Raw genomic sequence first — 24,044 nt, forward strand, 5'->3', positions numbered from 1 at the left:
TGCGGCTCCACGCGCCTCTGTCAGGCCGCCAGCACCCAGCGCTCTGCTGGGAAGCCGCCACGTCGGGCCCTCATCTGCAGCACCCCGACTGCAGAAGCTGCGGCGGCTCCGTAAATGCGGGGCAGGGACACGGCGAGAGCGGCTTCTCGCCACCGGGAGCTTTGCAGCTCGGCTCCTGGCAGAGGCAGAGCCCGGTCCCGGCTAGCAGCTCCTCCACACCAGCCACTTCTCACCTTCTGTGCAATTAAAACATTTTTCTTAACACGTAATCTTTATCTCACATGTCTTATCAACCCAGTATTTACCTGTGAATCCTCTCCATAGTCCGTGAAGCATCATCCTGCGCTTTACAGGTAGGGGTCAAACAAACCCAAAAGCAGAGACAAAGCTCCCTGCTGAAGTTGCACAACACAACATTGCCAGGCCTAGCATGAAACTGCTGGAGATCCAGCCCCACATTCAGTTCATTCTGGCTCCTTTTTAATTGCTAACACTGGCCTACAGTTTACAGGCCTCCTCACAAGTTCCCAGTTAATGCCTAAAAATGACTTTCTGATGCCAGCAGGAAACAGAGGAGCTACAGCTAGGATAGACACGGAAACATCAAGTGCCAGAGGCGAGTGGGCACTTGGAGTGCTCAGAACAAGGAAAGGAGCATGGAAATGAGCAGCCTCCCTTCAAGCAGACCCAGGGCTCATCAGGCAGTGCCCGCCAAGCCCACTCATGCCTCGTTGCCCAGCTCGGTTCCAGGGACTGAAGCCTCCATAACACAAACTGCTCTGCCCGAAGCACTTGGGGAATTAGAACTGGAAGCAGCGAGTGTTGTTCCCACCTGGACGTTAGTCAACAGGCTTCACTTTTGCAACAAATAAGGCCGTGGCTTTCTTCAAGAACTCCTCCCTGCTCATGGAGGCGCTCAGCTTCCTCTCCTGCAGCGCCCGATCCATGGCCAAGGCCAAGCAGTCCGGCCCCAGCTTGGAGCCCGCCTCCAGGTACCGCACGGGCACCGAGAAGTCGCCGCCTCCCAGCGCCTCCTCCAGCGTGCGCAGCACGGCCTGGCAGACCCTCTTGTCCGCCGCGCCCGTGCCGCCGTCCAGCACGTCGTACAGGGCGTGCGCCTTGGCCACGAACTCCAGCAGCACGGAGCAGGTGAGCACGCCGTAGCGGAAGACGTCGAAGGGGACGGCCTCGTGGTCCCGGCACTGCACCCTGCGCAGCAGCGCGCCCGACACCTCCTGCGGCGCGGCCCCCAGCTGGCAGATGCGCCGCAGCAGCTCGCTGTACAGCCGCCCGTCCACGCCCGGCCGCCGCCGCCGCCCGCTGGCGCCCAGCACCTCGTAGGCCGTGCTGATGTTGTTGTTGAACGCCGTCCTGCCGCGACACGGAGCACAAAACACGGCCTTACCAAGGGGCACCCCCCCGGAACTACGGCTCCCGGCGTGCCACGGGGCGCCCGGCCGGGGACGCGCGCGGCGCCGCCGCCGCGGGGCACGCCGGGAGCCGTAGTCCGCCGCCCGCTCCCCTTCGCCGCCCGCCCGCACCTGTGGGAGTGGTGGGCCAGGCGCACGTACCACAGCGCCCGGGCCAGGCGCTGCGGCGGCGCCGGGAGCTCCGCGGCCGCCTCGGCCGCCCCGGGGCCGCCCAGCACCAGCCGCTCGAAGTAGTCGGCCAGGAAGGAGACCGGCTCCTCGGGCCGCGCCTCCAGCACCTTCAGCAGCGCCTCCCGCACCATGGCGGTGACGCCGCTCCGCAGCAGGAACTCCGCCTCGCCCCCCGGCCCGCCGCCCGCCGCCGCGCCGAGCGGCTCCGCCGGGCCGCTGCCCGCAGCCGGGGCCGGGGCGGCGGCCGCCCGCCGCTTCTCGTACGCCGCCATCTTAGCTGCGGGCGGCGAAGGCGGGCCCCCGCCATTTTGGCCACGCGCGGAGCAGTCCGCCGGGGCAGGAAGCTCCCGCGCCGCCATCTTGAGCACTGGCAGCCAATCCGCGTGGCGAGCCCTCAGCCGTCCTCGCCTCGCGCATCCAATCAGCGAGAGGGAAGCCGTTGCCATGGCGCTGGGGCGCCGCCGTCGGGCGAGGCCGCGGGCCGCCATCTTGAGTGTGGGCAACGGAGCCGCGAGGCGCCCCGGCCGCCATGGCTGCTCCGGGCAGGGGGCCCCGCGCCGCCGGGCGTGGCCGCGGCCTGCACTGGGGACAGAGCCACGGGAACAGCCTCAGGGCACAAATAAATCCGAATAAAACCAAACAAACCCAAACACAACCAAATAAATCCGAATAAAACCAAATATACCCAAAAGCAACCAAATAAGCCCAAACACACCCAAGTGAACACAAGCACACTCAAATGAATCCAAACACAACCCAGTAAGCCCAAAGCACCCAACCAAAGCCTTTATTTGGCCCCGTGTGGTGCCCTTCTCTGACGCCCAGCGCCCGCAGGCCATGCAGAGCCGCTGCCACCCGTGGTGGTGCTGGGCCCCGGCGCTGTGGTGGCCCCGGCCGAGCTCCCTGGGTCCCTCCTGGCCCCGGCCGCCCCCTCTTGCCGCCCCATCAGGGCTCGGCTGGAGCCGCGGGGCTGTGGGGACACCGCAGCCTCGCGCATCGCAGCCCTGTTGGCACCGCGGGCAGCGCTGGATGCAGGGAGGTGCTCACAGGTCCCAGATCCCAGCCCTACACCCCTGCCGGCCTCCAGGGCCTGCCTGGGGCAAGGGAGCGCAGGGGCAGCCGTGCTCAGAGAGGTGCAGGGGCAGCTCCCTCTGGGCCTGAGGCTGTTCTTTGCAAGGTCTCAGGGCAGCACCCTGCACCCCACCAGCTCCTGCGGTCCCATTGCTGGAGCTGGGCTGCCCGGCTCCGTCGGAGCTCGGCTTCCTGCAGCTGGGATTGCCCAGCAGTGGGCAGGACAACGGCAGGGACTGGTGCAGTGGTGGGGCAGTGATAGGCAGTCCCCGCTCTTAGGACAGTTCATACTGCGACTTGAATCGCTTCCACAGGCGACGAGATATGACACCGGTCACTATCAGTCCCAGGAGTGACATCGTTGTTCCCATGGCTATGGCAGGATCAGCGCTGAACACATCTGCAAAGGCACAAGGAGGACGTGTAGTTGCAGGCACCCAGGGCCGAGTGTAATGCCCCAAAGCCCCAGCGCAGCTGCAGCCCATCCCAAGGGATGCGTGTGGGGGGCAATGCAGGGGCCGCGGAGCCACACTCACCGTCCGAGACCACCAGCTGCAGGCTGACCACCTGGGAGTGGTGGCCCTGCAGGATGCACTGGTAGTGACCCTGGTGACGGGGCTCAGCGTGGTCCAGCTGCAGCGTGGAGCCGCTGCCCGCCACCTCCTCCCGGTACTGTGACAGGGCCACGGGGGTGCGCAGCCAGCGGACGGTGGCATTGTGAACGCACTGCGCGTGGCACTTGATGCTCAGGGCCCTGCCCCGCGTCCCGTTGGGAGGCAGCGACCAGATCTGCAGGCTGCAGGCGGGTGCTGTCCCCATCCCCACCGTGTGGGAGCCCTGGCTGGTGCCACCTGCAGCCGTGCCCTCTGCCTCGGCCAGGCCCCCAGCTGTGGGGCTTGTGGGGCTGGAGCTGGGAACTGTGGCAGTGGCTGGACGTGCTGAGGGGCTGCCCACCACGGGGGCCTGAGGAGTGGGGTGCTCCTCTGGGGGGGGTTCAGTAGCAGCAGCATGCTCTGAGGTAGTCTTGGGCTCCTGCGATTCAGTGGTCAGGGCTGAGGTGGGATCACGCATGGGGTCACCCGGCTCTGGGGACAGCGCTGTGGTGGGCACAGGCCTGCTGGTGCTGAGGCTCCCCATCGTGGTTGTTGTGGTGCAGGGGCTCTCCGTGGAGGTGACCACGGCCGCCGGCTGCTCTGCCACAGCTGCGAACACAGAGGGTCCCGGGCAGCCTTAGAGCTGCGGCAGTGCCCATCCCTTGCATTATCCCTGTGGCGATGCCCCCTCTGCCTGCCCTGGCCGCCTCCCCCCCTGTGAGCGCAGCACCCTTGGGCAGGGAGCAGCAGCAGAGCGGCACGCCCGGAGCAGCAGCGGGGACAGGGGACCGGCAGTGCAGCACGGCAAGGAGTGCTGTCACCCTCCTGCAGTGGTTTCAAGCAGTGCCTGTTGGTGGGGGTGGGCTCTAGCAGACAGGGCACTGCAGGGACCCCAGCTCCAGCCCCGGCACTCACCCCCCGTGCTCACAGCCATCGACGCCTCGCGGGTGAAGATCTCCGTCCCGATGCTCAGTGTCAGCTCGCACCTGAACAGCACGCCCTCCGCCACGTCCTCCCCCGCTACCCGCAGCGTGGCCTCGATGTCGAACAGCTCCTCGTCGGTCTCCGTTGCGTCGGGGTCATCCCTCTGCAGCTCTTGGTCCCCCCGGTACCAGGTGACCTCCAGCCCCATGGGGGGGTACACGCGCCGGGCCAAGCAGCGCAGCGTGGCGGGCTGACCCGGCACCAGGGCAGGCGGCTGAGCATCGAGCTGCAGCGTGTCCGGGAGGGCTGCGAGGGGAACCACCGCGGGGAGCGCAAAAAGTGACCCTCGGCCCCGCTTCCCACAGCCCTGGGGAGTTCAGGGCGGTGCAGGGCGGTGCTGGGGGAAGGGGTGGGGGTGCTTACAGTAAACCTTCAGGTTGACGGATTTCTGGTAGTGTTCCTCGCCGCAGATGCCCTGGCAGATCTTGATGCCTGCCATGGCCACCTCGGCGCTGTTGATGTGCAGGACGCTGTGGGTGGGGAAGTCAATGCTGCCCAGGTTGGTGTCCAGCCCCTTCCACTGCACCGTGCCGCCCGTGCAGGGCAGTGAGCAGTTCAGCTGCACCGCGTCCCCGTACCGCACCAGCGGCTCCCGCGGCTCCACCACCATCTTGGCGAGCGGTCGTCCTGGGAGAAGGAAGAGGAACCGCGGGGCGTTAGCGAGGGGAACAGACACAGAAAGCGAAGCAGACACGGTTTTGGCTCCCTGTTTGCTGAACAGTCGCACTCAGGCACCACCCAACACCCTTCCCATGGCTGTGGGGGGCACAGCTCGTAGGGGCGGCTCATCACAGCCAACGCTCCTGCAGCAGGAGCCAGCCAGGGCACCACAGCGCAGGCATCGCAGCCAGATCAGACTCTACCACCGAGACCTGCCAGCCATTTTGTGGGTGATGAGCCCTGGCACCCCTTCTCGCCTCAGTTTTCATCCAGGGAGCGCTGCTGCTCCCCTGGCAGCACAGAGGAGCAGAACCACACCGTCACACACACAGCAGCCATGGGCCCCACAGCTCTGGGTGCAGGGGTGAGGAGCAAGGAGAGGAGCTCTGCTGGTGGCACGTGGAGCAGAGCCCTGGGCCAGCAGGCAAGGGACCGGCACGGCTCCCAGGCACTCACCGCTGCAGCCCCACAGTGCGCTGAGGAGGAGGAGAGGAGCCGCTTCCATCACCCACGGGGCCGGGCAGCAGCAAGCCGAGGTTTTCCTTCCTTCCCTCCCGTCGGGGAGCAAGTGCTGCCGGCTGGGGCTGTCCCCTTCTGGCTGCCAGCCCCGTCCCCAGCCCTTCTTAAAGCCCTGCAAGAACCGCCCCCGGCCTTCCCGCCAGCGGGGTATTTCCAGAGGGGGTTTCTCGTTTTGTTCAAAGTTCAGCTCCCACCCAGCTCTGCAGCCCCTTGCCCAGGAGACCTGCGGGGCTCCTGCTGCATCGCACCCCCCTGGCAGCTTCGGGCAGGCGGTGGTGCCCTGAGACTCGCCCAGACCTGGCCCTTGCCCGGCTCTCCCCGCACCCCATCCGGCCGCGGTGCGGGCTGCCCGGGTGCCGCCAGGTGCCCCATGTTCCAGCAAGCAGGAACCCCCCAGAACATGGGGATTTGATTCCTTCTGTGCCAAGAGGCTGGATGCAGGGGGAGGACAGGCTGCCTTCCCGCCCCAGCTCACCCCAGACACCCAGGGGTGCTCCAGGCAGGAACTGGAGCTGAAATAAATCGCCCGAGGGCCAGCCAGGTGAGCGGGGTGACACGGGGCGCCTGGCTTTCCACTGCCCCCACAGCCCCAAACCAACCCTGTGCTGTGCGGGGCCAGCAGGGCCCTGCTGAGCTGAGAGGGACGCTTGTCCCCCAGAGCCCGTCTCAGCCCCTCGGTCCCAAACACCGAGCCAACGCCGCGCTCGGGGCCGAGATGTGAACTTGTGAAGGCGCAGCCCCCGGGCATGGGGAGGAGGCACCCAGCCCAAGGGGCTGCACCCAGCATTTATTCCCAGGAGTTGTTTTTAGGGAAAAAAGTAGGTGTCCGTGGGAAAGATGGTTTTATAGGTCAGAAGGAAAAAGTGTTTTCACGTGGATGTTGGCTTGGCGTTACCCACCCTCAGCAGCTCTCCTTGCTCCCAGGGCAGGCCTGGCATCGCTTCCTCGTCCTTACCCAGCTCCCCGGGCAGAGTCGGGCCCAGCCTGGCCCATCCCATCCCACCAGGCTGGCGGCTGGGGAAGGTGCCGAAGGGTCAAAGGAGGGGATGCCCCCACTCCCCCCACACCTCCCCTTGCAGGAGGTGGAAAGTCTGCGCGGGAACCCGCCGCTTCCCCTGTGGGAACACTCCTGAGAAGTGGCTCCAGGCACGGGGCACGCCACTCATCCTTTTGGGACCGAAGGCAATTAACCATCGGACGTGTTCTGGAGGCCTCCCACTGGCAGGGGAAGTGCTCTGTAAACAGCTGCCACCAGAATATGCACATTCAGCTGAAGCTGGGGTGATTAATGGCTCTGGGGTTTTGTTCCTTCCATCCTGTGTTAACAGAGCCACTTCCCAGAGCTCCCAGCAGCCGCCGTGGTCCACAGATGGGGGCCTCTGACCCTGGGTCCCCTCGGTGGGGCGAGCCCTGGGCAGGGCTGCTCCTCGCACCAGCCGGGCTCTTCCCAGCAGCGATGCCCAGAGCTGGAGCCACGGCGGTGCTGGAGTCTCCTCACTCCTGCCCTTGCAGCCCAGAGCCGCCAGCACAAGGTTTGGGTGTGTTAAGGCACCTTGCTGGGCCCTCCATGTCCTAAACCCACATCCCCTCAGCCAGCTGTGGCCCCTGCCATTGCCCAGCCCCAGGGGAGCCGTGGGTGCTCACTGCCCTCACCCACGCTCCCCCCAGACCGCCGGGGAGTCGTCCCCTTGGGCACCCCTTGCCCAGCAGCACAAAGGATGACTGAGTGCCCCAGGCAGCGCCCACGCTGGGAAACCACCTCCTCATCCTTCTTTTTCCACAGAGCCCTGGGGATGCTGCTGTGGTTATTTCCAGGCATTTCTGCTGCCCAGGAAGATGCTTTTTGGTGCACGAGAGCAAGAGAGAAAGGAAACTTCTCCAGGAGGTGAAGAGGAACAGAGGGTGGCAAGGGCTGCAGCAGGCAGCCGGGGAGGGAAGGGCCAGGCCTGCACAAGCTCCGTGAGCACAGCGGCCCACCAGAGCCGCAGGACTTGCAAAGCACTGGGAGCCACGGGCAGGGGGGCAGCGGGGCCGGGAGCTGCCGGGCAGGGGCAGGGTGGGTGCTGGAGGAAGGAAGGGGCTCTCCCCTTCTGCAGGACTTGATGGATTTTTTCCCCAGGCTGGAAGCGCACACGAGCGATGCTTTTCATCTGTTTAGAACAAAGCTGCCTCCCTCCAGAAAAGGCAAAAAAAGAGAGCGAGATCTATGAGTTACAGACACAGGGCGGGAAGAGCAGGCTGAGGCTCTTTGGGACTTCCAAGAAACAGGAAACCTTTAGGGTCAGCGCAAAGGGAACGACGACTTTCAAGAAACAGCTCAAACTTTCCTCCTGGATGCTGAGCACACGCCTTCCTGACAGCCGGGAGGACTCTCGCTCGGCGAGACTCATCCCGGAGGCATTTTTCAGGAAACAAACTTCAAAACAGCTCAGCCGAGCGACGGACCGACGGCAGCGGGACGGGCGCTGGCCCCCAGCACAGGATACCACCGCACCGCCGAGCCGTCAGCACCTGCACTCACCAACGCCCGATACAAGTTAAAAAAAAAGAAGAGAGAAGAGAGAAAACAGAAAAAGCTGTTTTGAATTCTAGGCTGTACTTGCAATATGCACGCCTTCCTTTTTCCTCCAGTGCACTGATGCTGTGTCAAGCTGAGGTCTGCCCCCCCACCCATAAAGGCAGGAAAAAAAAAATTACAATAAGCTCAAAAGCACAGAGGAAACAAATACAAAAGGCAATACATTTTACAGCAGATTAATTGCATTTCCAGCTCATTACAGGATATCGGCCATCCAGCAGCACATCCCATCCAAGGTCTGACTGAATCTGCTCATCCTTCTTGTGATACTGTTCACAGCAGCACCATCCTCAAGCACTGTAAAAAAAATAAATAAACCACCACCCCTTAAATGAGGAAGAGAAGATCTAAATTAAGCCTGCCTGGAAATGAAGACAATGGGGTCTGGGATGCTAATAACCTGGGTCCGGGGGCGCTCCCCGATAACGGCTCAGGGCAGGAGCGAGGGACGGAGGCTGAGCACTGGGCTGCAGCAGCGCTCTGGGCTCGCCCAAACCTGAGAGCAAGCCCCTGCCTGCCCAAGACGCCAGCCCCAGCCCCGACTGCACTTGTGGAGCATTTTCCTCCCCCCTCCACATCCCAAAGGGGGCCCTGCACTGCAAATATTGCCTGCACGTGCTGCCTGGAAAACTCCTGGGTTTTGCTCACGCCCACGGCGAGATGAGCAGCGGGGCCGTGGCTCAGAGCACCTGGTCTTTAGGCACCAAGACAGGGAGAGCCGTGAGGACAGCGTGGTTTTCATGCTCTGAGGAAGATCCGGATAGCTGCGTTAGCATCGGGGTGAATTTGAATTGATTGCAAGTACTTTTTATTCCAGAATATCTATAAGAAATTGGTGAAAATAACTGGACAAGTTGTGCCCACTGAGGAGAGATGAGAGCGACACGGCCGCGGGTGCAGACGCTTGCAGGCATCCCTTCAGCACAGCCCCGGGGGCTGAGACAAGTCCTGCTCAGAAGCACGAGGCTGACTCAAAAAGCCATCTGATAACACCGGCGGGGGAAACTGATCAGAACAGAGAGCTTCAACACAACAGGAAAGAAGCAGTTTAATAAATAATCCATCCGAGGGAGAGATTAGCCAGTTATAAACACAATTTGAACTAAAATAAATACATTTCATTGTTAGCTTAAAAAAGATACAGAAACGCACGTGATCATAAACAAACTTCAGAGAGAGCCATTCTTCGGTACACACGGGCTTGCCACATGCCCCCACTTTGTAGAGATGATAAAATGTTAGCAGCCATTCAAGTGCAAAGAAAAGAATAAAAACAAGTAAAGAGTTACTAATTTGCAAAAGTAACGGCAGTAGGGAAAGCAGTGGTTTAGTGCGTTGTTTGTTTAATGCAACAAGATCAATTTTTAAACTCCCTTGAGCTGCTGCCATTAGCTGTGGTGCTGCAGACGAAGGGCAATTAAGCCCGTTTTTGCCTCGTGTTTGGGGCATTGCTGTTACTGACCTGAATTACAGCTCCCTGCAGCCAGTCGGGTGCTGCCGCTGAACAGCCAGGCTCAGGCATCACACCGCAGATCGAGGGGATTTTCAGAAAAGGCTCTTTTAAAAAAAGTTGCATTTTCATATAAAGTAACAAAACTTGGCAATGCTGAGTGCTCTGTACACGTGTTCCAGTCTCCCCACGCGACGCTGCAGAATTACCAGCCCTTCAGAATTAGAGATTCTTCATTCGGGTCCAGTAACTTCAGCTCTGCCGCAGCCTGGCCCAAGCCCTTCTCTCACTCACAAGGCAGAAGGGTGGCTCACGTCCCTGCGTCACGTCCCTGCTCCTAACAGGGAGTGGAGTCGCGGGGGGCTACGGGGCCCCCACCAAACCAAGGGAAAGGAACTCCAGAAACGTGGAAACAAATCCCTGCCCACTCACAGCGCCCACGCGAGTGACATCTCTGGGGAGGGCGAGCAGCCCCGCTGCCACGGGCAGCCCCACCTCCAGCGCAGGTGCTCAGCACCACAGGCTCTGGGGGCTCAGGACACAGCTTCCCCCATGTGAGCCGGCCCCGTGCTGCCCCAGCAAAGGGCAGGTGCTCAGGTCACCTCCACCCCGCTACCTGGCACTACGGGACAGTCCCTGCGGCGCTCCTGTGCTGCAGAGGCACACCAGGGCAGGCAGGGCAGGTGAAGAGTCCTCGGTGGTGGAGCCGTTCCAGCAGGCAGCCTGCAGCTGAGAGATGCCTCGGGGACCTGCAGCATCTTCTGGCCCCAGGTTTGGGGGCTGAAGAAGCGTCCCGGAGCACCTCAGGCCAGCTACTCACGTGCTGAGGACGTCAGCACCGCTGGGAACTCCGATATCTCGTGGTGACAGAGGACCAAGGAGTGGAGCTCGCCCGCTCCGTTCTGCTGCCCAAAGGGAACGGGAGCCGAAGTGCTGCCGGCAGCAGCAGTGGTGCCAAAAGGGAATGAGATTAGAAACGCATCTGTCTCGATAAACTATTAAATAAAGGAAAGGACTTTTAAAAATATATATCTATTTACTTTATAATATATAAATTACGCTCGTCTTTTTTGTAACGTTCCGCTATATTTTACCCGTGAAGCTGAGTGCCTCAGTGCGCGTGAGGTAACGATTCAGTGTCTCATTCCACTTCGTTTGTGTGTGAGGGACAAAACTACTTCAGTTCATTTTAATGCAGTGCAAATAAACGAATCGCCAGATTTACTCGGTGATACTCCAGCCTAAAAAAGCTATTTCTGTGAGCAATAGAGGTGAGGTTGTTGCCTAGCTCACGTGACTGGGCATTCTTTGGGAAAGGAGTGTGCTGTGCACACGCAGTGCAGCCCATCCCAGGTGGGTCTGGAGATGAGAGGCATCACCACACTGAGCTGGAGAACACTGGAGCACCCAGCACGCACTGAGACCTTCTGCTAGCTCTGTTCTCCAGCCCTGGAAGTGGATCCACGTAAGCAAACCCTCGGTGTCCGAGGGAGCTGCTCGCTGCTCGGACATAACCTACTCTCACCGTTCTGACTGCAGGATCTGGGTACCAGCCACGGTTCGCGATAAACAAAACAGGAGTGACTTCACTTGAACGTCTGCCTCCAGTGACCAACTGGTCCAGACAATTGGTACGCAGACAATATGCTATTAATTCAGCCCAGTCTAGGCAAGCAGGGATTCTACACTGTGAGTATCTGACAGGCTTTTAAGGGACATACACAAAAATTGCAGGTCTCCATCTGTCCAGGGCCGGCAGTAACGGGCTCCCTCTGACAGCTCACGGAAGAGGTCAGAAGCTGAAAACACCCCGGGGCTCGTGTCCCCTGCACGTTCCTGGGGCAGGCAGCCCAGCAGAAGGGAACTGATAGCGCTGGTCCCCACGCTCGTGCCTGCTGTGGCTCAGGGCACCGAGATCTGCAGGGTTGTCCAGCTGACATTCTTCATTAAATCCAGAGGCAAATGGCATCTGTGGTCAGCGCTGCACAGGCGCAGCACCGGCCACGATCACCCATTTGCAAAGAACCGAGACATGAAGTCAGAGCTCCCTTTTGGCCTTCCTCCTTTAAATTACCTGTCCTGAACCTACAGAGGATCGATCGCCACCAGAGAACTTGGCAGCTGTTACACAGATCCCATGACGAGACAGGACTATTTTTGGCCACTGTACCCTCAATTCCCTTAGCAACTAATTTCTTAAGTGTTCCCAGTTTGGCCTTTACTTCCCCACTGACTGCTCAATGCCATTACCTCTGATCTCACTCAAATGAGAACAACTGTTTTCTGCCCACTTCAGTATCTCTGTATCTATAAACGACCAAAGTTTCCCTGCACGTTTGCCTTAGCTCCTTCCCTAGCACTCAAGTTCAAGTATCTGCTGCTCTTTTTAAGCTGAGCTGAACCCTGCAGCGGAGGTTGCAACTTCATTTTTCAACAAAATGAAAGCCTTCAGAGCAGGCTCAAAAATGCTACGTGGAATCCAAACCTGCAAGTTCAAACCAATTGCAATCATCAACAGGCTCTTTTGGACCGAGAAAAACAAACCACACTCATTATTTAATATCAAGATGGCAAGAGTCTGGGGGAAAAAAAAAAAAAATCAACATGCTTCATAAAAAGTGCTCAACAGCTACTTCTCTGACCTTTCTCTCAGGAAGCCACGCTTTAACAAAGTGCTTAGCAGAGTTTGCTTGTTCCTCCAACCTTTCCAAGAACTATTTTCCAGTTCCACAAAAAGGTTTCCAAAAAATCCTTCTACCTACCACCTCTGGAGGTAGAGACAGACAAATGTTACATCACCGTAACAAAAACCAAGCCAAGCAAACCCACCAACCAGAAATACAAATGTTGTTGACCATCTAAGCATTTGTAATTCATAAAATTGCCTCGCTATCATCTGCCCCTTCCGTCTTGGGAATTAAGAACAAAACCGATTTCTTGTCTAAGCATCGCTTGGACCAGAACGGGCAAATTCAACACATGCTCAAGGAGCGAGGACCTACTTGCAGCTGTTGGCTGTGCAATCTTCCTCCACACACGCACAGTTTTTACTGGTGTATTACCGGAGCACGGGCTGCTTACACTGCGTACCAGCTCCCCAGCCTCTCCCGTGCTGAGGTTAGCCAGCTCAGCTGTGATGGGATCAGCAGCAAGTACCAGTTACATAAGGGGACGGGGGCATGTAACAGATGCCTTGTTTTATTCTGGCTGGCACATGAGTTAGTTCACATTAGAACAAAGACAATGCTAGCTCCTTAATTTTTCACTGGCGAGCTGAGGATTTGGCAGGTCACACCGTGAAGTTCAGTGTTCACAACAAGGGCAGGTTTGCTTTGAACAGCTATCCCTTCATGCGGAGCAGTTCAGTATCTCCCCTTTCCATCCGCCCCAGACGATACAATTCCATTTTTGCACCAGCTGGGTGTATTTGGCTTGAAGGGAAACCCTTTCCCTTCACATGAGCTGTTAGTGGTACAGTCTGTTACCTCGTTTCTTCTCGCCTCCCACCCTCTCTCCCCAGGCCCCAACCGGCTAAGTCCATCCTCGATCTGGAGTTGAGACGCAAGCCAGGTCCTTCCCTCCCAACCTCATACGCTGCTGTCCTCCAGCAGGGGCTCCTTGCCATCCGAGCCTCCAGCCTGTGGGCTGTGGGCATGGGTCTGGGCGCCGTTACTGTGTTTCTTGTGGCTGCCTGATCTCAGTGCAAGGTTGTGTTCCGGGATGAACAAGGCCACCAGGAGCGACAGGAGGACAGAACAGGCCCCAAACAGGAAGGGAGGCCCCGGGATAATGCTGCTCTGTAGGGCAAAACAGAGGAACGGTTAACGCTTAAAGCAAGGACAGAAGCAGCCCAACAAAACGAACGAAAGCCGAAGCGGTTACCTCATCCGTCGGGTTGGCCATGTTAGGCTTGGAGGCCTTACCCAAAGTTTCCACCTCAGCCATTTCATTCAACTCAACGTGGAAGAGATAGAAGACAAAGCCATAGAGAGCTGGCCCCAGGCCATTACACAGACCCCGAATTCCAGTGATCATCCCCTGCACTACACCTGGGGACAGAGTGAGGAAAAAACAGATTTGCCTCCAGCTTTCTGAGGATACTTATTTTATTTAAGGGTGCTTACTTACTTAAAGACAGTACCAAACATTCAGGTCTAGATTGTCACACACTCTGCAGATGAAGCGGTGAGCTGGCAATTAGTTTAGCACAATACCAGGTTTCACAAAAAACAAGTAATGCTGTGCTTGTCACTTTCTACAATAAAACGAACGAGGAGGGCACATCAGCAGAACTTCGAGCTGAGTTGGAGTTTAACGCAGCCAGGCCGGAGGGCTCAGGGTCAAAATGGAAGCAGGTGAATGATCAAACAGCAGTCTCCTCTCTACCCCTGCCAGGCGACCCTGAACATCTGCATGCATTATTCAAGAATTCCCTCCCAAAGCACCAGCTACGGCCAAACACCAGGCAGTGTCATTGCCACCGAGTAAAAAGAGAGAGTCTGCAGCTGGCACAAACACTGCTGCCCGCCCCTCTGCCACCGATGCCAAGCAGTAGAACACTTGTGATCTGAAGTGCTGCTGGATGAGCTTGCCCATCAGACAAGTCATCAGGTACTTACCCTGTTGGTCAGGGTCTGCATTCCTAGACACCATGGCGCTGATGGCCGGGAAGGTGATGCTGGACATGGCAGCCACAGCCCCTGCTGCCCACATCATCCTTGGAGAGAAAGAGGCCGCAGTCAGGAGGCAGGCTCCCGACCAGCAGCTGCAGACCAGCACCGCAGGCGGAGCAGCATCTCCCTCTGCTGGGGGACAGGGACCTGGCACCGAGGGAGAAACCTGCACACGCCAGTAAACCAGCGTGGGCAAATGCTTACCAAGGCTGTGATCCGAAGCCATACCAGGCAAGCTGCAGGATCTGGAATCCTAGTCCCAGTAGGATGGTGTTTTTATTTCCTATCGAGCGCATGAGAATTCCCAACACTACTGTCTGGAAGTAAGAGAAAGATAGGTGCTTTCAAAGTAGGTGCAGAGAGATGACAATGCCAGAAGACAAGAGGACAGGAATCAGAGAACTCTTGCTGCCATCTGTCACGCACAGGCACTCCTCCATTCTAACAACATCATGTTAGAAACCAGCCCAGTCCTTTTTTATGGCAGTCAGAGCAAAATCTATGGAGTTTCACAGAGCAATGCGGGGCCACTTCACAGTTCACCACAGTTCGGTATTCAGCGACAAGAGCTACGTCCAAAAGACGAGAACAGAGGGACCACAGGTACCTGTGTGTGGCACTGACGATGTCTGTGTGGCCACAGGGATTTTGAGAAGTCACCTGCCCCCATTATCAGAAGCTTAGGACACTCTCACAACCAGACTGTTAGAGCACAGCCAGGCATCGCTTCTCACCTGAGCCAGTATAGAGAGAATTCCAACTACACCAATAAAGGCTGCCACAGTCTCAGAGGAAAAACCAATGACCTGTAGAAGGGCCAAAAAGGGACTTTTCAGGCAAGACATTTGTACCATGCAACAGAAGCCACTCCACCAATGTCACTAACATTTATTGACATGGCTTATCAGATACTTAAACATTAAACAACCATACGTTCCATTACCTCACCGAAATAAAATGCCTACAGAGTGGTCACATTTTTTAGGAAAGCTGGAACATGTCACTATTAATTATGGTTTCAGCTTCACCAAGCTATTTGCTAAGATTAGGTTCTTGTGTACATGCAGCTCAGACAATATTTCTAGGCCAGGTTTCTGCATTCAGAACCTTCCCTTATCACAAGAGACTGACCTGTCGCAGGTACAGGAAAAAACTGGAGTACTGGCCAGCTTCAGGAAGGTAGGAGAGAAAGACGGTGATGCAGATGAGCAGCACAGTAGAATCCTGACCCACTTTCCTCAAGGACTATAGAAAAGGGGAGGAAAAAAAAAAAAGTTAAAACCATTACATATTTTCCAGGTACAGAGAAAGCAGAAGTGTTTAAGCTACCTTCTTATATCCAAGAAGTGAACGCTTGAACCAGACCAGACCTGCTTGTTTAGAAGAGCCCCCCATAAACACCTCGTGCTCATAAACAGCAAAGATCGCCCGGCATTTCAGGTGAATATGTGAACACGGTCAGAGCACACCAGACCAGAGATTAAAATTACATCAACCTACACCCTGGAATGAGGAATTTTTGCAAGACTTCTGGAGCTGCTCTTAGATGTTCTGTAGCTACACAAGGTCAGTTAGAAGCTGCCAGACAGCTTTAGACGTGTGCAGTCTGCTGTCACTTTAACTCTGTCATGAGTACAGAGTGTTTACCTTCACCTTCTGTGGAATTCATCTTTCATTTGAGAGAAATAGCAGAACTAAAGCACCTATAAATATTACCAGAGTGCAGAAAATCAGCAGTAAGATTACTTACAGCAAATGGGTCTGCTTGTTCCCAAGAGATTGGAGCTCCCCAGGAGACTGGGCGCATTTCTTCTGGCAGGGATTCTGGCACAGCCAGTAGGATGAAACCAATATCCAGCAAAGCAACACCTGAAGCCAGCACAACCACCAGGGTATCACCATAGGCTTGGGAAAGGTATGCACCGATGGCTGGGCTTGTGACCAGACTAGCAGCAAATGTGGCTGACACCTGGAAGCATGAAAAATTAATACAGCCTATTCCTAGTAGAGCCTATTTTCTCCTCCACAGTAACCCGAGGGTGTTAATTTTGACATCTTTGATGGAGATAATCCAGGTGGACCGGGACTCCTGCACACAGGAAGATGGCACGTTCTCTTGGTGCAATCTAGGGTAAGTTCTAGCAAAGGGCAATTAAAACTATCCTAACAATTCATATCCAGTACTTTCAACAGCCCTATAGGAAGGGCACGATCACAGGCTGCTTGTACACATGCTGGCATCACAGCCTGACCTCTTCTGTGGTGCAAAGAAGCTGACAGACCAGGGTGGTTTGAAGGCCAGGCAATGATAGGACTAGGATTCAAATCTTGGAGGAATTAGCTCACTCCCTGTGCTCAGTCACAGAGAAATGAGAACAGGGAGACTGTATTATCAGTGACGTGCCTATCATCTTGCAGCAGATACAGTGCTCAGGCTTGTTGTCAGTAAGTATCCCAGCCTAGTTTTATACCGCTCCTAACCACCAAGCCCCAAGTATTTCCTTCGAGAGGCAAGCCCGTTGTCTGGCCCCTTACCAAGCCATACGCCGTGCTGCGCTCATGCTCCTGTGTGATATCAGCAACGTAGGCAAAAATCACAGAAAACGTGACAGCAAAGACTCCAGACATGGAAATGACAGCAAAATACCACCTGAAAGAGACGTTACCAAAGGCAAAGTTAGAGAACAAACACTTGGTGGAGTCTACACCTGCTGATTTACTGCCTCTCACGTATTCTTCCTTCTGTCCATCCTATTTCATTGCATCACAAAGGGTTCAGTAACACCGAGCTTCAGTCTCGCCGCCTATGAAGTTTTATGGCCTATTTTCCCCCTATTTTATGGCACGGCACAGGAAGGAAACATTCCTTGATAGCCATAACACACCCCTTAGGAGAACAGACAGCAGGTAAGGTAAGAAAGACTTCCTCCTGAAACTGAACCCTCTGGTGGAACTGGGCACGTGAATCATTCTCCAGGCTGAGGAACGGGGACGTGCCCAGGCTCCTTCTCCATCGGACAGCCACTGCCAGCTCACCCCCAAATGCAACACCAGCAAATCCTCCATCACCCAGCTTCACGCTCTCTCTTCTTCTAAGAACCTCTCGGTTGTAACAAGAGCAAACTCACCATGGACTGATCTTCATAAGGGGAATTGGCGCACATGTAAAGAAGACAGTGAGGAGGAGGAAGGATTTCCTGCCCCAGACATCAGAGAGAGCACCAATCAGTGGGGCACTTAGAAAAGAAAGCAAACCCTAAAAAAAGAGACAGAATGACAGAGAGAAACCCCCTAGTCAAATTCTGATTGTTGATAGCAAGAGCTTTTGAAGATTTAATCTGGAGATAAAAATAAGAGGAGACAATCCATTCCTATTTTCTACAAGCAGGCAACGTTACCAAAACACAACAGTTCATTAAACTGCTCGCATCCTTTTAATGGGAAACAAATCCTCTATCAGCTAGACGCTGCTAAATACCCCAATCACTTCCCGCTCTCTGCAGCTGCTCAGCCTGCAGCTGTGGTCTTCCCATGCACACTCGTGCAGCAGGGAGTCACCCTGCCAGTACCTAAAAAGATGCTGGCACAGCTCCATCACATTAACATCTGCTACGGTTCTAGGGAAAGCTTTCTCTCATAGCTGGAGATAAGACAGACCTGGCCAAGGCCATTGAACAATTTTATTTGTGCTTAATGCCTTTCAACGTCTTTCAGACCTGAAGTGGGCAGGGAAGAGCCTTTACGTGCCAAACTCACCTCCAAGGAAACCTCTCTGAAGCCATTTTTGAGATCCTTCTGCCTGAAGCAGCGCCCAGAAACCTGTCTCGCCGTACTCCTGAGTCAGAACACGTGGCTACCACCTGGTCAATGTGGTTGCCTTGAATTCTGCTCTGGGAATGCCTGCCTAGTTCAAACCACTGTGTCCACCTGCCGTACCACAGCATACTCCTGCTTTGCTTGGAGAGAGCCCAGCGAGGCCAGCTTAGTTCAGATGCCACTGATTTTTTGTTTTGTGATTCTCTGCAGTATGGTTACAAGGTTGATCTCATGCTGATTTAGAATATCTTCAGCTGAAACACACAGCTGCTACAGCCCCAGACCCACACTACCAAACAGCACACAATGCTGTAAATCAGCTACACGAGCTACCCAATCTTCCTGCTCTATCAACTCTTCCTTTTCCATTAGGATTGGCAGTGAACAATCCACACTGAAATGTGTGCATCAGACACAGGTTAACATCAGCAGATGACATGGATTATAATGACTTGTCCCTCCTCACACTCATCTCAGACTAAATGCAAGCCCAGGCACTGGTTAGACTTCATTACAGGTGCCTGTAAGAGTGGGAGGAAAATTCTTTACCTTGACTCCATGAATCAGGCCATTCATCAGGAACGTATGCTGAGGAAAAGTCTGGTGTAAGACCTAGGGGTGAGAAAAAAAAAAAAGAGAAAGAGCAAGCTGGCAATTTGTACAAGGTACCGACCCACTTCTGCAGGCACCTGACAGCCAGAAGCCTGGAAGAGCACAGCAGGGAGCACCCTATGAGAGCCCCGCTGCCGTGCCTCCACGTGGAGCTCTACCTCACCTCTCTGGTCTGTAAAGTATTCCAGAATACGTGGGCAAAGCTAAGCTTGTTGGAAACATGCCTTTCTCCGTCTGTGTTCCATCTGATTTCCCACTGTTTACTACATGAGACCACAAAACTTTTCTGTTCTTCTCTCCCACTTTTGTACCACCTGTCTGATTTGCATTTTATACTACTAAGCTACCATTACACACCTCTACACATAAGCAACAAAGACTCCTTTTCTGTAGTTACCCAGGTATCAGAGGTCAGCTCAAAAACATGCATGGCACATTAAACTTGAGCACGAGCTGCCATATCACCACCACAAAACAAATTCAGGAAGCTGAGCAGTTGTCCTGAGGTTGCCCACTTGGAAGTTTCCAGCTTCTTAACCAAAGCCTAACTTTGTGCTGAACTGCGGAGCTGCCTTCGCTGCTGCTAACCACAACTGTTAAATCCTGAGCCAGTCACTGATGGGACCTCACAGAGGGAGCACAACCTGACATGGTCGGGAACTGCAGGGAAATCAGCTCTGTGCTCAGCAGCCCAGGCTGTGGCAGTGGTTCAGCAAAAACCAGAGGCAGGGGATGTGGAGTGCTAGCGTAGGGCACAGGGCAGTCTTTGGTTAAGAAGTCAAAGCCTTGCTCAGCTTGCTTTCATTAAGCTCCCACATGCACTTTTGCTTTTTAAATACCTAAAAAAGTGATAAACAGCAGTACATTACAAGCAAGTTCTAGTAATTTCAGGCTTTTCAGATTTGTCAGTCCTCCTTTCTTGAAATCCTCCAAAAGCTTTCAGAAGTCAAACTCCTGCTTAACTTGGAGTAAAGCAATAAGAAAGAAGGATAGAAATGCCCAGAACCATTAAGAAAAAAAAAAAAAAACACAACTGTAACTCCAACAGGAAAAAAAATCCACTACACCTTGATTTGTACTTCCTAACTCCCAAGGCCTGCATCCCTACCTCCACCCTCGGCATCCCAAGGTGGTCTCACGTCAGCACGAGGCAGCGCCCCCACGGAGACGCACTCACCGTTAGCATCGGAGTGGTCAGCAAGCCCCAGGCAAAGAACTCCAGGAAAATCACCACCACGGCATGGTACACACTGGGCTCTCCGATCCCCTGTCGCTGCAAAACAAAGCTCATCGTTAAACAACGCACACATCCTGGGCTGGGACTCGAGACGTGTGGCTGGGCACCTAAACGCCAGCTCTGACCTCGGGTATCCTCGAGGTGATTCGCGACCGGCCAAGACAAACGCCCGCTGCAGCCTCCCCCTCCTGGGCTCTACCAGTCCCTGCCTCTCCTACAAAGCCGACTGCTTTTGTGTTTCTGTTTCTTCCTCCCCACCCCTCCTAAGAATTAGCACCTTTGACACCGTTGAGCTTTCCCTAAAGGTGACTGAAGCCACCGTTCTTCCACCCCTCCACCATGCATATTTTGAAGCGGCACGCGCGGAGATTCCGGGAGTTTAGGAGGGTGCCTGGCACGGTGGGAAAGGCAAAGCCCTCGGATCAGTTAAAAAACAAATGAAAACAACACAAAACCCCTCAAGGCCTTGCCTAACTTTCTTTCCTTAAGGATCTCACAGCACTTCTGGGGCAGCGTTTGTCCTCCCCTCACCGAGCCTCGGCTGCCCCCTCGGCTGTTCCTGCGGCCGTGCAAACACGCCTGCAGTCCCTGGCTCGCAAGGATCTGGAGGAAAGCCCCCCGGTTCCACTTGAATGACATCGGGGAACTGCACAGACCAGATGTTCAGGAGCACAGCGTGCTGCTCTAAGGGAACCAACTCCTCGTGTTGGCACCGATGGTTTGAACTCAGTGAGAGGCGTGTCCTTGCCCTGATGCATCGTTGATGAAACCACCCCAGCAATTCAGACAGCTCCCCGTGACTTGCAGGGTATCCAGGAGGCAAAAACAAACTCCCATCAGCCGCACAAATCCCAGACCCAAATGGATCCTGGATCTGGTACAGCAAACCTCACATCCAGGGGCGTTTCTTCCAGGCCCAGGGAAGATGCTTTTCCATTAACGTGCTCACAACCAACTGACGCTTCGCCACTGTGCTGGCGATACAGAAATCGTTCCCTGCGCCACACCAACCCGTGCCTTTACCCCCACCTCACCTCCTGCACTCCCTGCTGAGGGACACCCGGGGCAGGAATTCAAGGAACCCGGCAGGTGAAGAGCAGCGTCTCCCCCAGCCCAACCCCCGGTTCCCACAGCCCCCCCGCTGCGGCCACACGGGGAGCCCGGGGGGGGCCGCGAGGGAAGGAAGCCGCTGTGCCGAGACACCGGGCACGGGATCCGTGAGAACGGCCTCGGAACGGGCTGCCTCCAAAACCAGTCAGCAGCTCCGGCACGGGGGGGCTCCCTGCCCGGGGGGCGGCCGTCAGCAGGAGGCGATCCCCAGCAGGGGAGGCTCGGGGCCGGTGATAGGCACGGGGCCGTCACCCCCTCGCTCCCCCGGCCGCTCTACGGAGGGCGGCGGCGCCCCCCTCCCCCCTCCTCCCCCCTCCCGCCCCGCCTCTGGCACGGCACCGACCGAGCCGCCGGGCTGTGGGGGGGGAAGGCAGGCACCGAGCCCAGCCCAGCCCGGTCCCGGTCCCGGCCGCCCGGCAGCAGCCCCCGCACCGAGCGGGCCCGGGACTCTCCAGGCGGGCCGGGGACAGCTCGCCCTGCGCGGGGCGCTACCGAGCACCGGCCGCGGGCGGGCGGCGCGGGGCGGCCTCGGGGCCACGCCGGGGCCCGGCGGCAGGCGCGGAGCGGAGCGGCCGCCCCGGGGGCTCGGCGGCCCCCCCCGCGGCCCGAGCCCCCCGGCCCCGCTCCCGGCCCCGCTCCCGGCCCCGGCCCCGGCCCCGGCCCCGGCCGCCGCCACTCACGCCGGCCCCGTCGCGGATGACGATCTTCTTGGCCAGCAGCACGCTGCGGTTGAGCCGCTTCTTCTTCTTCTTCTCGCCGGTCATGGCGCCGCCGGGCCGCTGCCGTTACCCGGCCGCCGCGGCTGCCCCATCCTCCCTGCGGCGGGACCGGCCGGGCCCCGCGGGGGCGGCGGGGGAGGGAGGGGGGCGGGGGGGGGGGTGAACTCCGGGCCCGGGGCTGGCGGCGGAGGGCGGCGGAGGCCGAGGGAGGCCCGGCCCGGCCCGGCCCGCAGGCCCCGCCCACCCCGCCCCGCCCCGCGGCCGCGCCCCCGCCTCCCGCACGATGGCGGCGCCGAGCGCTTCCGGCGTCCCGCTGCCACGCGCCGCGCCCCCGCGCCCCATTGGCCGCTCGGCCCGCCGCCCGCCTGCCGATTGGTCAGCAGCGGCGAGGGGGCGGGGCCGTCCCGCCGGGGCCGTGACGCCGGGGCACCCGCAAAGGGGGCGGCGCGAGGCACGACGGGATGCGGCGGGCAGGGCCGCGGGGCATGCCGGGAGGTGTCCCCGCCTCCCCCCCGTGACCGCCGGCGGCCGCCATTTTGCCTGGGGGCCGCGGGGAGGACGGGGGGCGATGGCCTCGCGTTCCCCCTGCGCCCACCGGGGAAGCGGAGCGGGGGCGGCTCCCGGCACGGCCCCTGCTGATCGCCCGGTGGGGGTGGGGCTCGGCGTCCCGCAGGGCTCGCCCCTCCCGGTGCCCCCCAGCTTGTACAACGCACCGTGCCCCACAAGCACCGTGCCCCACACCCAGTGCCCCACACCCAGTGCCCCACACCCAGTGCCCCACACACTGACCCTGCCCCACGCCCCGGCCCTGCCCGGCTCCAGCCCTGCCCGGTGCTCGCCGTAGAACAACCCCACGCCAGGGCCCTGCCTGCCGAGCAGGTGGGTGCCACCGGGGACCCCGGGTGCTTGCCCCAGCCACCCCTGCCCGCTGCCGTGCCGCAGGATCTGCCCTCGCCACACGGCGAGGGGATGGCGGCAGCGGGGCGCTGCCGGGCAGGGGGCCAGTCCCGCTCACCCCGAGCCCGCTGCTGGGGATTCGGGGACACAGCGGCAGCCGCGGGCCTGGGCTCGGTGCTGCCGGGGATCGGCACTGCCGCTTGCGTGTTTGGCCGTGTGCGCACGTGTCCTCCTCTCCTAATTAATCCTTCATGGATTGGGGAGTGCTTTATGTCGATTCCCCTAATATGGTGCCAGAGGTGTAAGGAGATTAATTAGGCACGGCTCAGCAAAGTTATGCAAATCGCGGGCAGTGGCAGAGCGGGGTGCCGGCACCGCTCCTCCCAGTCGCCCCCGCACCGCTCCTGCTCTGGGGCCATGGGAGCGGCGCGGGGCAGACGTCCCGCAGCGGCACGGCCCTGGGGGTGCTCTCAGGGCACTCACCCAGCGGCTCTGCCGTGACAAAGGCTGCAGCCATGTCCCCTGAGAAGTGGAAATCAGCCCTGCCTGCTCAGAGCCCTGGCCTGTCCCCCAGGGCTTGTCCCCGGCGCTGGACGTGGTGGCCAGGATGGCCCCAAGGCAGGGCAGGACCCTCCCCACGGGGCTGTGGGGTGACGAGATGCTCCCTTGTGCCAGCACGGGGTTATGGTCCACTCTTGGCTCCTGGAGGCTTGCCTTCAAGTAATGATTAAAAGCAGCCTGAGGGAAAGCCCTTGATGTGAAGCTAACTCCCCAGAGCCTGAGACCAGCTGGAAACGAGATGAAAATAATCCCCTGGCCACCGGGGACCTGTGCAGGAGAGGGGAGCAGCGTGAGCCCCCGTGAGCTGCAGCTGTGTGGGGGCTGTGGGGGCTGTGCTGGCTGCATGGGGGGGGTGGGGGGCCCTGCTGGCTGCATGGGGCTGTGCTGGCTGCAGTGCGGCAGCTCCGAACCCCAGGGCCCAGCCGCAGCTCTGCGGGGTGATTGTTCCTCCACTGCTGCAGCGCCAGGCTGGCGTGCCCCCCGTGCTCCCCCCGTGCTCCCCCCGTCCCCACAGCACTCTGCACGGGGCGTGCGGTAAAATGCTGGTGACCTTCACGGGACCTCGCGTGTGCCAGGAGCATGTGTGGGGACCCGTGGGGACCGAGCCCTGTGGGGACCAAGCCCTGCTGGGTCCGGGCTGCAGCCACCCCAGGAGCACGCAGGAGCCCAGCTTGTTGCAGCGCTGTGCAGCAGCTTAAAAACAAAAACAAGGAGGGCGGAGAGAGGCTGAGAGAAGAGAAGTGGTTCCTAATATGGCAACAGCAAATGTAATTCTATTACCTTGATTTATTGATTGCACTTAGAGCAATTACTGGCTTTCACCCCGTCACCTGCCAGGGAGCAGGAGACAGCAAGGAGAAGGCAAGACAAAGGCGGCCGCGCGTTGCCCAGGGCACTGCAGGCCCCGGGGGAGGCTCGGGTTGTGTTTGTGCAGGGCTGAGGGCAGGGCGGCCGCCGAGCCCC

At 58.1% G+C, this 24,044-nt stretch overlaps 3 protein-coding genes across 5 annotated transcripts; all 3 read right to left on the minus strand.

Moving 5' to 3' along the window:
* Positions 1-33: 33 nt before the first annotated feature.
* On the minus strand, positions 34-1,888 carry TPGS1 (tubulin polyglutamylase complex subunit 1; the record flags this gene model as incomplete). 2 transcript variants are annotated; one of them, XM_084302717.1, is made up of 2 exons in its annotated part: positions 34-1,371; positions 1,542-1,888. In XM_084302717.1, the coding sequence occupies 2 exons, from the start codon at positions 1,871-1,873 to the stop codon at positions 840-842; spliced, it is 864 nt and encodes a 287-aa protein (XP_084158843.1). In that variant the 3' UTR covers positions 34-839. The 2 variants fall into 2 exon arrangements, with proteins under 2 accessions (XP_084158843.1, XP_084158842.1); XM_084302716.1 differs by having other exon boundaries at positions 1,572-1,873.
* Positions 1,889-2,947: 1,059 nt separating this feature from the next.
* MADCAM1 (mucosal vascular addressin cell adhesion molecule 1) lies at positions 2,948-5,414 on the minus strand (the record flags this gene model as incomplete). The annotated part of the gene is made up of 5 exons (XM_084302621.1): positions 2,948-3,072; positions 3,209-3,874; positions 4,181-4,495; positions 4,613-4,876; positions 5,366-5,414. The coding sequence occupies 5 exons, from the start codon at positions 5,412-5,414 to the stop codon at positions 2,948-2,950; spliced, it is 1,419 nt and encodes a 472-aa protein (XP_084158747.1).
* Positions 5,415-9,029: 3,615 nt separating this feature from the next.
* LOC311219541 (hippocampus abundant transcript 1 protein-like) lies at positions 9,030-21,788 on the minus strand. 2 transcript variants are annotated; one of them, XR_014619175.1, is made up of 13 exons: positions 21,585-21,788; positions 19,735-19,830; positions 18,495-18,557; positions 17,258-17,385; positions 16,665-16,779; positions 15,880-16,098; positions 15,261-15,374; positions 14,864-14,935; positions 14,334-14,446; positions 14,076-14,173; positions 13,339-13,505; positions 12,459-13,253; positions 9,030-10,389 (listed from the first exon to the last, which is right to left on the minus strand). XR_014619175.1 is itself a non-coding variant. In XM_084302707.1 (12 exons), the coding sequence occupies exons 1-12, from the start codon at positions 21,666-21,668 to the stop codon at positions 13,044-13,046; spliced, it is 1,479 nt and encodes a 492-aa protein (XP_084158833.1). In that variant the 5' UTR covers positions 21,669-21,788; the 3' UTR covers positions 9,030-13,043. The 2 variants fall into 2 exon arrangements, 1 of the variants encoding a protein (XP_084158833.1); XM_084302707.1 differs by having other exon boundaries at positions 9,030-13,253.
* Between the last annotated feature and the right edge of the window lie 2,256 nt (positions 21,789-24,044).

The sequence above is a fragment of the Netta rufina genome, assembly GCF_964035555.1.
Source record: "Netta rufina genome assembly, chromosome: 28".
NCBI classification, from domain to species: Eukaryota; Metazoa; Chordata; class Aves; order Anseriformes; family Anatidae; genus Netta; species Netta rufina.

Coding starts and splice junctions, on each gene's coding strand:
- LOC311219541 (XM_084302707.1), bottom strand. CDS start 21,668: ATGACCGGCGAGAAGAAGAAGAAGAAGCGGCTCAACCGCAGCGTGCTG. Junction 16,099..16,664: donor GCAGCACGGCGTATGGCTTG/GTAAGGGGCCAG, acceptor TCATGCTTCCAG/GTGTCAGCCACATTTGCTGC. Junction 15,375..15,879: donor AACAAGCAGACCCATTTGCT/GTAAGTAATCTT, acceptor CCTTTTCTATAG/TCCTTGAGGAAAGTGGGTCA.